The 13,879-nt window shown below is 39.3% G+C and overlaps 1 protein-coding gene across 5 annotated transcripts in view; it reads right to left on the bottom strand.

Moving 5' to 3' along the window:
• CTNNA3 (catenin alpha 3) overlaps positions 1–13,879 on the bottom strand; it is an 889,777-nt gene that overhangs the window by 161,472 nt on the left and 714,426 nt on the right. For all 5 annotated transcript variants that reach the window (XM_043518063.1, XM_038411313.2, XM_043518062.1 and 2 more), the window contains one exon: positions 13,544–13,695. In XM_043518063.1, coding sequence (XP_043373998.1) covers positions 13,544–13,695 — 152 coding nt within the window. The remainder of the gene's footprint in view (positions 1–13,543; positions 13,696–13,879) is intronic.

Here is a 13,879-nt window from a genome sequence, read left to right on the forward strand (position 1 = left end):
TCTGAAGCAGTGGAGATTTGGGTTAGATTAAAAAACAAACAAACCACAACTATCCTTATATTGTACTTAAAAGTTTTTTTTAAGCACAGGGATAGACTTCCAAGGGAGGTTTTTGGATTCTCATCCTTAGAAGTTTTAAGAACAGAACAGTTAGACAAACACCTGTCAGGGTTGATCTAGGCATAATCAATCCTACCTTGACACAGAGGAATAGACTGGATTACATCTTGAGGTCTATTCCAACCCCACATTTTTATGATTCTTTGGCAGTTAGTGTCCAGTGGAGGACACAATTTAATAAAGGTTTGTATAGACACATACCAATCCATCACACCTATCATTTGTTGTAAAAGTGGTACTCAGTGCCTTAGTCCAGTGCATAAGAGGTAGTAGAATATGAAATCTCTCTTCACCCTCACCCTCGTAATAGAACATAAAGAGACAACTAGCCATGAGACAAAGGAAGACCAGTAAGAGGAGAAGCCATTAACCTATAAATGAATTCACTGTGATGTGCAGGAGAGAAGGTATTGAAGACAGAAGTAAACAAAGTCACTTGGGCTGTGTCTGGTCCCTGCATGGGTTCACAAGGGATGAGTGCACAAGGAGCATATGTGGGGCAGAACTAGTACTGATGTTACTCTCCCAAAAGGGTGGGACTTCACCAGGACTCCTAGAGGCAGTTACCTAAATTCCCCCTCACAATGAGGTCCCTTGACACTTCTCCAGCACAACAAAGAGGGCTTAAATGGCCCTGACAGAATACCTCTGTCATGATGGGGTGAAAGTGTTCTGACTGCTTTATTCCATCACCAAATGAGAAGAGAGCAACACAAAATCTAGACTGTTATGCATACTGAAGGCACAATACCTTCAGAAGCTCATGCTCGGGCAAGGAAACTCTGCACCTCTCCTGCTAGGCACTGTGTCTTAATACTACTACAATTTAGAACATTCTAAGAATTTAAACGGTGATGAAACAAATAATCCAAACACATATGGGATAGATTGTCAGCTGGCGTAAATTGTCATAGCTCCACTGAAGTCAATAGAGATATGACAATTTATACCAGCTGAGGAACTACACCATACAATTTAATATAGAGCACCGAAAATTGAAAAATAGAACATTACACATCCGATAAAATGTAATAATTATATTTCTGATGTAGTATTCTGTAAGCTTATTCAAAAATAAATTTATGCAAAGGTTATTTTCAAATAAATTCTATAGGAGGTTTTTTTTTCCATAGAGGATAGAATTCAGGCTTTCAGAGAAAGCCAAGCAACGCAGCAGCCAAGGGAACAGAAAAAGAGAGACCAGCAATGCAAAAACTTACACTAATCACTAGCTGGAAAAAAAACCAAATGGAAGTATTACATGGGGCTTAGAAAAACGACCTTTAGCTCTGTGCCTTGCTAACCCAGTATTATAATAATAATTACAGAATGGAAGTTCTCTTTAATAGCTTTCAGAATATAAAAGTTTCCAAGTAAACAGAGATTATTTCTAGGCTTTGGCTGTACATTTAAAGGACTCAAAATAATGGAAAAGTGGAAAGGGACAGACCAGCTCAGTAGCAAGAAGAAATTTCTAGAATAAAGTGGCAGCTAGAGATGAAAGCGTTGTGTTTTTTTGTTGGGAACAATCCATCATACGAAAGCATCAAAGGGACAGTTTTAAGTGAGCAATACACAATACAGCAATATACTAGATCAGAGCAAAGTGAAGTAAATAACACGGAGACAAACTGACAGGCAGTCCTTAGCTTTATAAGAGAAGTAAATGTCTTACATGTTCTTACTAGAGTTGTCAATTACCCGCAGTTAACTCACGTGATAACTCAAAAAAAATTGCGATTAATTGCACTGTTAAAAAATAGAATACCAATTGACATTTATTAAATATTTTGGGATGTTTTTCTATGTTTTCAAATATATTGATTTCTATTAAAACACAGAATACAAAGTGTACAGTGCTCACTTTATATTATTTTATTACAAATATTTGTACTATAAAAGTGATAAACAAAAGAAATATTTTCAATTAACCTCATACAAGTACTGTAGTGCAATCTCTTTATCCTGATAATGTAACTTACAAATGCACATTTTTTTGTTACATAACTGCTCTCAAAAACAAAACAAATGTAAAACTTTAGAGCCTACAAGTCCACTCAGTCCTACTTCTTGTTCAGCCAATCTCTAAGACAAACAAGTTTGCTTACATTTAAAGGAGAAGCTGCTGCCTGCGTCTTATTTACAATGTCACCTGAAAGTGAGAACAGCATTTGCATGGCTCTTTTGTAGCTGGCGTTGCAAGATATTTACGTGCCAGATATGCTGAACGTTCGTATGCCCCTTCATGCTTCTGCCACCATTCCAGAGCACATGCTTCCATGCTGATGATGCTCGTTAAAAAATAATGCCTTAATTAAATTTGTGACTGAACTCCTTGGGGAAGAACTGATGTCTTCAGCTCTGTTTTACTGCATTCTGCCATATATTTCATGTTATAGCAGTCTGGATGATGACCCAGCATACGTTGTTCGTTTTAAGAACACTTTTACATCAGATCTTACAAAATGCAAAGAAGATACCAATGTGAGATTTCTAAAAGTAGCTACAGGTCTCAACCCAAGGTTTAAGAATCAGAAATGCCTTCCAAAATCTGAGAGGGACCATGTGTAGAGCACACTTTCACAAGTCTTAAAAGAGCAACACTCAAATGTAGAAACTATAGAACCCGAACCACCAAAAAAGAAAATCAACCTTCTGCTGGTGGCATCTGACTCAGATGATGAAAATAAACATACATCGGTCCGCACTGCTTTGGATCATTATCGAGCAGAACCCGTCATCAGCATGGATGCATTTCCTATGGAATGGTGGTTGAAGATGAAGGGACATGAATCTTTAGCGCATCTGGCACATAAATTTGTGATGCAGGCTACAACAGTGCCATGCAAACTCATGTTCTCACTTTCAGGTGACACTGTAAACAAGAAGCAGGCAGCATTATCTCCTGTAAATTGTAGCCAAATTTAGTTGTCTGAGTGATTGGCTGAAGTAGGACTGAGTGTACTTTTAAGCTCTAAAGTTTTACATTGTTTTATTTTTCAATGCAGTTATATTTTGTACATAATTCTACATTTGTAAATTCAACTTTCATGATAAAGAGATTGCATTACAGTACTTGTATGAGGTGAATTGGAAAAATACTTTTTCTTCTGTTTTTACAATGTAAATATTTGTAATAAAAAATAAATATAAAGTGAGCACTATACACTTTGCATCTGAATGCATCCAATGAAGTGAGCTGTAGCTCACGAAAGCTTATGCTCAAATAAATTTGTTAGTCTCTAAGGTGCCACAAGTACTCCTTTTCTTTTTGTGAATACAGACTAACACGGCTGCTACTCTGAAACCTGTATTGTAATTGAAATCATTATATTTGAAAATGTAAAAAACATCCAAAATATTTAAATAAATGGTATTCCATTATTGTTTAATAACATGATTAATTTTTTTGTAATCACTTAACAGCCCTACTTCTTACCCAATTACCAGACTCTATGCTTACATATTGTAAAGGCTGGGCAGTATTTCACTGTAGTGAAATTAATTATAAAATCTCAGCAGATCCTCAGGTGGCATAATTTCATTGAAGTCAATGGATTTACATCACCAATTTACACCAGCTAAGGATTGGCCATCTGGGCTCAATCTCGACATACCAGGGCATCATCCAGTCCAATAATGTGTCATAACAACTTGATGTTATTAAAGAAGTGGAAAGCATTAGAGAATGTGCTTAGAATAGAGAAAACCAATGGCAGGGATCTTATTTATAAATGTCACTCACCAAGCAAGCAATGCAGAGAGAGTGATAACACTGGTGAGAGAGAGAGAGAGAAAGCTACTACAAAGAGAGGTTACTCAATCTGTGCAGTAACTGTAGTTCTTAGAGATGTGTCCCCCTATGGCTGCTCCATTTCAGGTGCACATGTGCCCTATGCGCCTGTGACGGATATTTTCATTAGCAGTTGTTAAGAGTATTAGTGTCAATGTAAGATCCAGGCCTGTAGTTTCACCTGAGATAGTACTTCAAGTTCTGCTTGCCTGTTTGGTTTTTGATATATGTACATTTTTACTAATATGTATGAACAAAGGGATTACTAAGGACAAAAACAGACATTGTAAATGTTGCTTTTGCCTAAGCCAGATGGGTTTGTTAGTATAATGAGAATAGATCAGAGTTAAAGTGTTACTGGGCATGGTGGGAGTGTAATATATGAGTGCACGCTTGAAGACTGCCTCAACTCCATATTTGAAGGCAAGGTCAAGCAACCAGTTGGGAGGGGCAAAAGAGGATTGGGGGGCGGGGGAAGGTAAAATTCTAAAAGACCAGAGAATGCCTGCCCCTGACTGGAGCAAAACCGCACTCCTTACCCCTCCCATGGGGTACAAAAGGGGTGGGAATGAAGATCCCAGCCCTACAGTCCCCCAAAACAGAATATGACCATAAGTTGTAAGGGGTGGGACTTTGGGTATGCATTTCAGGTATAATTATTCCTGCTGAGGAGGGGGGGAGTGGGAACACTGGAAAACAAGGCTCTGTGGTATCAAAGTTATGGAACATGGTTGCTGGAAACTAACCCCAATAAACATTGCATTGTCCACACCTCAGACTTCTGGTCTTCTGCTTTCTTTCTGTGTGACAAGAACCAAGGGAGAGGGTGAAGGGAACCCTCTAACAAGCAGCATCTGTTAGGCGTATGCATGCATTGCTGATATCCTCATGTCCCACACCAAGGCTATAGCAGGCTGCATAGGCAAATGCCCTCAGTTCCTTCTCCACTGTGTTTCAGAAAGAAACTCCAAAGCAGAGGGGAAGGAAGGTAGGTAGTGGAGCACCAATAGGGGAACACAACTCAAAGAATTACATTTACTGCAGAGGGCAAGTAACCTCTCTCCTCTTCAAGTAGTGTCCCTACGGGTGCTCCACTTCAGGTGTTTCCCCCCCCACACACATCCCTGAGCAATATCCCCGTAAGGAGAAGGGAGTTTTGGAATTGAGTCCAGCACAGAGGAAAGAACTGCATTGTCAACAGCCTCATCAGCTCTAGAGGCATCAGCTAAGGAACAGTGCCTGGAGAAGGTATGTACCAAAGACCATGCAGCAACTCTGCAGATCTCAGATACTGGTATATTTTTAAGTAGAGCCATACATGTATTTTGACCTTCTCAAGTGGGCTGACATGCCTGGGGCTGGAATGCTGGCAACACTATGATGAGCTTTAGTATACCCCAATATGCATGTTGATAGTCTTTGGGTAGAAGTAGCAGAGCCTTTAGTTCTATCTGCAAACAAAACAGACTAGGAGCATTACAAAATAATTTAGTCCTTGCCTAGATAATGCCCTCCTGACATCTGCAATATGGAAGGTGATCTCCAGGTTGGAATTATGTGGTTTTTGGAAAGAAAACTAGTAGGTAAGTTCTGATTCAGAAGACACTTAAGGAAGAAACCTGGGGTGTGGTGATAAGGAAACATTGTCCGTGTAGAATACTGAGAAAGGAGGGTCTGCCATTAAGATCCGAATCTCTCCAACTCTGTAGGCTGATTTAATAGCCATTAAAAAGGCAGTTTTCAGTAAGGAGCAGATAGCCATCAGTGCAAAAGGAAATTTAATGAGACTTTTAAGAACCAAATTAAAGGTCCCAAACTAGGATGGGGACTTTCACCACTGGTAAGATATTATCCAGACATTTCATGAACCTTACAGTTGTATGATGAGCAAACAGCAAAAACCCCGCAATAGTGGTATGAAAAGCTGTTAAGGCAGCTAAATGAACCTTGAGAGAATTAAGTGATAGTCCCATTTTCTTTAGTTGCAGCAGGTATTCCAGAACAAGAGGAACCGAGGCAGGGGTCAGCATTCTGGAATTCACACCACTGACTAACTCATCTCCACCTTTGAAGGTAAGTATTTCTGGTAGTATTTTTACCATTTAATAGTATCTGTTGTACCTCTGCAGAATAGACCTTCTCTAATCCTTTGAACAATTGAGGAGCCATGCCTGGAGGTTGGAATGCAACAGTCGACTGACCCTTGGTAGGGGAGATGAGGAGTGATGAAAGATTTATCATTGGACAAAGAGATAGGCAAAACAGGTAAGGAAACTTTAGCTGCCTTGATCACGCCAGGGCTATTAGGGATACCTGTGGTCTTATCCTGTCTGATTTTGTTTATCACTTTGAGAATCAGAGGCATCAAGGGAAATTCATAAAATAGCTCCTCTGGCGAGGTGAAGAGGAAAGGTCATAATTCCTTGAGACACCAAATCTCCCTTTGAACAGAATAGATGGCATTTTCTATTCATAGCTGTGGCAAAGAGGTCCACTTCTAAAAATCCCCACATCTGAAATAGGCCGACGAGAACCTGGGACTAACTCCCATTCATAGTCTTGGGGGAAAGACACCTGCTGAGAGCATTGGCTGTGACATTTTGCCTGCATGAGGGATACGTTGCTGAAATTCTTATGCATCAGTTCCATAATTTTATTTCTTTGGTGCTGAGGGAAGGGGATCTAGTGCCTCTCTGCCAACTGATACAGAACATGCAGGCCATAATGTCTGTCATGACTTTATAGACCTGCATTTGATGAGAGGCAGAAAATGAAGGGCAGACATTTCTGACTGCTCTAAGCTCCAACAGGTTGACATGGAGGGTGGATTCTTGGGATGACCATCTACCCTGTCCTGCTAGAGATTTGAGCATAGCACCCCTACCCCATCCTAACACATGCGTCTGTGGTTATGGTTACCACTGGCATAGGTTGGAGGAAGTTGACATCCACCCCTACATTGTGATGAACCTTCCATTGGCCTATTGATCATCTGACTGGTTGAAGAACTGACACCTGTTTGTCTAGGCTGTGTGTCTGGTGAGTGAACTGATCTGAGCTAGCCAAGGAAACAGCAAAGGTATAATCTTGCATGTTCTCTCACAAAAGGACAAGCCACCAGGTGACCTAGAAATTGAATCCAGTTTTGACTGAAGTCTGGGGCATCCTTTGACTAGTTCTGACAAGGTCCAATAGCATGAGGAATCTGTCCATAGGAAGGAAGGACCTGGATGCCAAGGAATCCAGGGATGCCTCTATAAATTATATGTTCTAAATGGGAATCTGTGTGGATTTTCCCATGTTCAACTGAAGACTGAAGAGTCCAAGAACAGAGAAAATGCTTTCTGTGTGGTAGACAACATTTAGAGGTATGACTGACCTTTGAGCAAACAATGTTACTAAATTTGCACTGCACGTCTTCAGTGCTGTGCCTGTTTTTGGATATCTGATACTGGAACATTCTTTTTGTTTTGTCAAATCTGCAGTGAAAGTGTTCTTAAATCAAACAACATATGCTGGGTCGTCAGAGATACCATAACACAAAATATGTGGCAGAATGTAAGAGAAACCATGGATCAGGAGACAATACAACACTCCAAGGAGTACAGCCATAAATTTAATTAAAGCATTTTTTTTAAACAAGCATCATCAGCATGGAAGTATGTCCTCTGGAATGGTGGTTGAAGCATGAAGAGGCATACAAATGTTTAGCATATCTGGCACATCAATAACTTGCAATGCTGGCTACAAAAGTGTTTCTCTTAGCAATTGCTGAACAAGAAGTAGAACTGAGTGGACTTATAGGCTCTAAAGTTTTACATTGTTTTGTTATGGAGTGCAGTTATGTAAAAAAATATATATATATAAAAATATACATTTGTAAGTTGCATATTCACCATACAGTGCTTGTATGAGGTGAACTGAAAAACAGTATTTCTTTTGTTTTTTACTGTTTAAATATTTGTAATCAAAAGTAATATAAAGTGAGCACTGTACACTTTGTATTTTGTGTTATAATTGAAATCAATATATTTGAAAATGTAGAAAAACTTCCAAAATATTTAATAAATTTCAATTGGTGTTCTATTTTTAACAGTGCAATTAAAACTGCAATTAATTTTTTAAATCACCATTAATTTTTGATTTAATCGCATGAGTTAACGGCAATTAGTTGACAGCCCTAAATTTTGCCCCTAATATACACAGAAAATATAAAATGCCACAGGTAGCAAGTTGTAGTAAGCTGAATGCCCTTTAACAAATATAGGCTAAAGTCATCACTTTAATGGGAACATGCCCCTACAGGGCCAACTGAAAAAACTTTGCAGAATCCTGTGGAAATCCCGACTGTCATCTCAAATCTGCTTCTTTTGAGGTTTGAGTGCCTGGATCAGTTTTTGCAATTTTTAAGAGCCTTTGAATCTATTAAAAAGCCTTTTTGAACATTATAATATTTTTAAGAGAATTACTTTTTCACATTGTAAACCTTCATGTGCATCAGGCCAAATGCATCCTTGGTATCACTTCACTAAGTCAATTGAGTTAGGGCATGTCTACACTTACCTCCAGAGCAATCGATCCAGCGGGGGTCGATTTATCACGTCTAGTGAAGATGCGATAAATCGACTGCCGAGTGCTCTCCCGTCGACTCCGGTACTCCACCGGAGCGAGAAGCATAGGCAGAGTCGATGGGGGAGCGTCAGCAGTCAGCCTACTGCAGTAAGTAGATCTAAATACGTCGATTTCAGCTATGTTATTCACGTAGCTGAAGTTGCATAATTTAGATCAATTCCTCCCCCCTCCCCGCCATTGTAGACCAGGCCTTATAAAGTAATGACAAGAGTAACTTAAGGCTAGTGAGCCATGTGTACCCTGGTTTAAAAGTACTGGTGAATACCTCCTATTTATGTTGTTCAGGCAGCAGTGTCTGCCCTACTCCTCTGTGCTTTCCACACACTTCTGACTTTCTATTTCATATCACCTCTCTCCATTCTCGAATACAGTCCCTGGCAGCATTCTCTCATCCAGATGGTGCCTCTGTCACTTTTGTAGATGTTCAAAATATTACATCTTTTGAGTTTCACATCAAACAAAATGGAGCACAGATAACAGGCCAGAATCTGCTCACCTTATTCACAAACAGTTCCATGATCCAAAACTCAACTCTCCGTTTTCACTTTGAACCCATATGCTGTTTTTGAAGAGCCAATGTCCCACTTCATATTCAAGTGAAATCTTAATTCCATATTATGTCTAATCAATAGCTTTAGGCATACTAAAAATAGCCTTAGAATAATGTATTTCAGCATTTGCATCAGCAAAACCAATGCTGTTATACCGAAAAAGAACAATGTGAATAAGTATTTATTTCCAGCAACTGAACAGATGCAGAGCAACTGTGTAACCCTACCAAACTCCTGTAATGATGCCAGATCAGTCTAAGATATATTTTATTACTCAGAATTCCTTTCTTGACAATACTTAGATTTAAGAGAGTGTTGATCAAATGCACTAGCTAAATGGTCAGATCTACATAACAGAGCCAAAGCTGGTGAGTAGCAAATACAAGTAAAATACATTTACAGTTGACTGATTGTATTATTTTAGTTTCATTCCATGTGGCACTGAAGGGTCTAAGAGGTAAAAAAATAAAAAAAAATCGTGGTAAAGACCACGACACATGAGTGGACTATGTAACAATGAGACACCTTGTCCTGACACCATAACACCTCAGGGCTCATTCTAGATTAGTATAGACCACCATTTCTCACCTATGCCTCATTTATAGACACCAACCACCATGTGTGGGTCATCTGAGCACCTCTGGACCAATTATCTCCAGATATCATCATCTCCTCCTCCGAGTTTAGCCTCTAGGCACCGGCCCATATTAGACATGTTGTGGAGCTGCAGTGTCCCAAAGGAGTTCCTGCAGTTCCCAAGCATGAAACAGGGGACTACACAGTGACCCATTCCTAAAACTGGTGCAACGTGCTTTCCTAATTGCCTACAGTTGCCTCTGTTGGCCAGCAGGAAATACAGAGTAGGATTACATTCCAGCAGCCTACCTACTCAGCCAAACTTCACTCTGCCCTCTTGTTACACCATGAAAGGGAAAAAAAACAGCCCTAAATCTTAATGTCAACCCCTACACCTTTAATCAATTTAATCTGAAACCACACACACACACACACACACACACACACACACACACACACACACACAAATACATCAATCATAGGTCCCTTAATTGCATTTTTTTTTTACCATAACATCTTTGGATTTCTTTTAACCGTAACCTCATCTCTGGATTTCCTCGGTTTTGAGGTAATTACAATTTACTTCTTTGTAATGGTTTTTATCCTTACATTACTGATGCCCTCAAGCTTAACTCCATTTTAACATAATTGTGTGTCTTGGAATTACTAATACTCATTATTAGTTATTATAGTTTATAGACATTTCAGATATAAATCATAGCTAGCCACCTCTTATCCAATGCCAGAACTTTCAGCGTGTCTGTATAGTGCCATAAAGGGGCCACTTTTCTGGCTTTGTACTGTATCCTGAAAGCACTGAAATGATTAGAAGTCTTTTTCCATACTCCACCAAACTAAGATCTGTTTTGACTGTTAGACTGGATCCCTTTCTAGAGTGATCAAGTATAGCACAAGTGTCAGGTGACTTTTTATTTTGACTGAAAAAACAGATTCAGGTTGGCTGAAACATTTCATTAATCCGTGTCACTTCTGGTTAATTGTTTTGGTCAGAAAAATACTTGGAAAAAAGTGTTAGAATAGTTCATTTTGATATTTTCCAAATAAAACATTTCAAATTTTTGGGCTAGATGTACAGGGGGACTTAGCTCCCATTGATAAAAATGAGGAGGAGGAGGTGCTACTGGCATATACTCTGTCCCCCCAGTACTTAACAGCCCAGTGATTACAGCACTCAGATGAGATACAGGAGACCCAGATTCAAACCCTGTCCCCCCATATTATAGTGCATTGCTGAACAACTATTTGACAGTAAGCTTCTTTCCAGTGTTTTTGAGGCTATACCTGCATGGCTGGAGTGAGTGTTTTTACACATCTGAAGTGAAGCTTTAACTTTGAAACACTGAGTTAATAATGGGATCTGGCAGGGTTTTGCAGATAAGAAGAATTACTTTTTAAAATATTCTCTCTCCAATTACTTGCTTGAAATGGTTCCTGTGGAGCTGATCTGCAGAGCTTCTGCTTTGATGTTGAAAAGAACTCTGAATTGGTGTCCTTGTTCATTTACATCTTCCAATTATATTTTGATCAACAATTCCTTCCCTCATTTTAGTAGTGAAATCCCATGTAATCAGAAGCATGTTGTTCTTTGGCACAATATCAATGAGCTCCTACAGTTTGCTATAGAACACGCTAAATTTCCTCATGTTGGCTGCTATGGTTACTGCAGATGCTTGAATAAGTCAGATTTACTAAAGCTCCTTATAGGTAGACTGAAATAAGTCTGGCATTGAATGGACTGTCTCTCATTAGGAATGCAAACGCATCCTTACTCAAAATAAATGCCATGCTTTACTCTTGGTTTGGCAGCATACACAACTAAATGTTCCTTGGGGAGGGAGAAGTGTCAGCTGTCATTCCAGTGAACCTTTAAAAAGCTTCTCACATCACTCTTTGCATGGTGGAGCTCATGAAGTAGAAAAGTCCAGATGTCCTATTTCATGACAATCTTTTCTTGATCTCCTGAGCTTTTGTTAGGACTTTGTTATTGCTTGCTTACTGGTGACCATTCAAATGCAGTTGAGTCCACTGGTAGTGATGTCTATTTTTCATGTGCATGCAGACACACTTCGTTATAAAAGGAATTTCATTATAAATGACAGATGTTGTAATAAAAGGACTACAAGTTTACCCTAATTGTGTGCTCATCTCTAAAAAGGGAGTAAATTCATAAAATGTCAGAACAAAAAATATCGATAGGAAAAGATGCGAAAGAGAGAGAGAGAGAGAGAGAGAGAGACAGACAGACAGACAGACAGACAGACAGTCCAAATTAGTCCAAACAAAAAAGACTACTGATATAACTTTAGGGACTGTTTTAAGATAATGCTTGGTAAACAATAAAAGTGTGGAACCAGAAATCAGAATTCATGTTCTGGAAATTAGGCTGATTAGGAGACAAAAATAGCGAGAGGATGGACTATTCTACCCAACACTTTGGGTGTTCTTAAAAAGAAAAGACGTTGGGGATGAATTAGCAACTGTCTGCCAACAATGCCTGAAGTGAGCTTTACCATCCAGGCTGCTACCATCCTGGTCTCTTGCGACTACTCTTCTCTTCTTCATCCTACTCTTGAGAGTAGTCCTGCCCAGTCTGGGCCTGGACACAAATGACACTGCCATCTCCCGCAACTCCAGCTAAATCCCAAATATTACCTGAGATGTGAGATTTCATCTTCCTCCTACCCACAGTGTCTCTTCTTCCTTCTTCCTCACCTCATGTATTTTCTTTCCTAACTCTCTCTTTTTGCCTTCTGTTTCATAACAGTCAGGTTAGTCAGCCCAGACTGGACATTTTGCCACACTGCTGTGTGCCTGTGACTGGAGACATAGGTGCTGAAACTAGGGGTGCTGCTGCAGTCCCTGGCTTCAAGTGCTTCCCATCATAACAGGTTTTACAGTTCAGTTCAATGGCTCTTAGCACCTTCGCTATAAAAAGTGTTCCAGCACCCCTGACTGGAGAGGCAACTGCAAGCAATGCCCTAAATAGACCAATGCCAGTTCAAGTTTGCCAAGTTTTGGAGCAGCTGATAAGACCACTGCTGAAAAAACACAGGCCCAGCATGTGAGGTTGCAAGTAAGTCAACATCAGAGACAAAAACTGCTTTATCCATCATTGTTCTTTTCTCGCCCGCTTTTTTGTTTGTTTGTCTTGTTTGTCTTTTAGGAAACAAGATCAGACTTAACAACAGCTACAGCCACTCCAGCACATCTCAATTGTATCTTCTCCCCACCTCCAAAAAACTGACAGCTATTAGCCTTTAAAAGACATTACATAAGGGCCTTTTTCCTTCTAAAAACTCTCTCCAATGAAAGGGAACAAGGCTGTTGAAATGAAAGCTTTACTTAATACTTGACATTTCAAATGTCTTAACTGTTTTCCCTTGGGTTTTTTGTATCTCTAATAAAAGGTTGAAAGGGATTTTTAATGGTGTTTGATATCATACTAAATAGGCTGAGGACTCTGTAAACCTCATTTAAAATGCTTTAATGATGGACAATGATGGTAACACCTTTGGCTCTTTTGGCCCATATATTCCATCTAAGTTAATGCAACAGCTACCTTCCAACAGACCTCACCTAAAAATGTGAGGCCCCATCACCACAAGTGGAGTTAATACAACCATCTCTTCACTTCCACGGTTCTGGTTCTGACCTTTTAGAATGATACTCGTGCCTATTCAAGTAACCCAGAAACAAAGCACCAGCATAGTCTGGAACTATGCAAATCTGGATCTGAACTTTGTGGCAATAGTACCTTATTTAGCTCTAAAGTCTTGTGAATGTTCCTTGGTGTCCCAATTGCTCAATAATGTTATTAATGAATAGTCAAAGTATGAATGAAGAGACTTACCCGAATCATCATGACTGAACATCTGATGTTATGAATTGTATCATAGACCTTCTTTGAGATGTCCACAAATTGATTGTCATCAAACTGATGCATTGTGTTCCTGCTTAAGCCCTCCAGTGCAATATTGACTTGAGTATCAAACTCTGGAATCACTGTAAAATTTAAAAAGTTATAATAAATGAAAAAATAAAGAGGGAATCAATTTGTGGAATGAAAACTTTTTAAAATAAAGTTAAAATGTGAAAACAATAAAATGACCATCAATGGAAACAATTTTTGTCATTTGTGGCTTTGGTGTTTGGGTGGCAACAGAGAAGAGAAAGGAGATAGACAGAG

Source organism: Dermochelys coriacea, chromosome 7 (assembly GCF_009764565.3).
Source record: "Dermochelys coriacea isolate rDerCor1 chromosome 7, rDerCor1.pri.v4, whole genome shotgun sequence".
NCBI classification, from domain to species: domain Eukaryota; kingdom Metazoa; phylum Chordata; order Testudines; family Dermochelyidae; genus Dermochelys; species Dermochelys coriacea.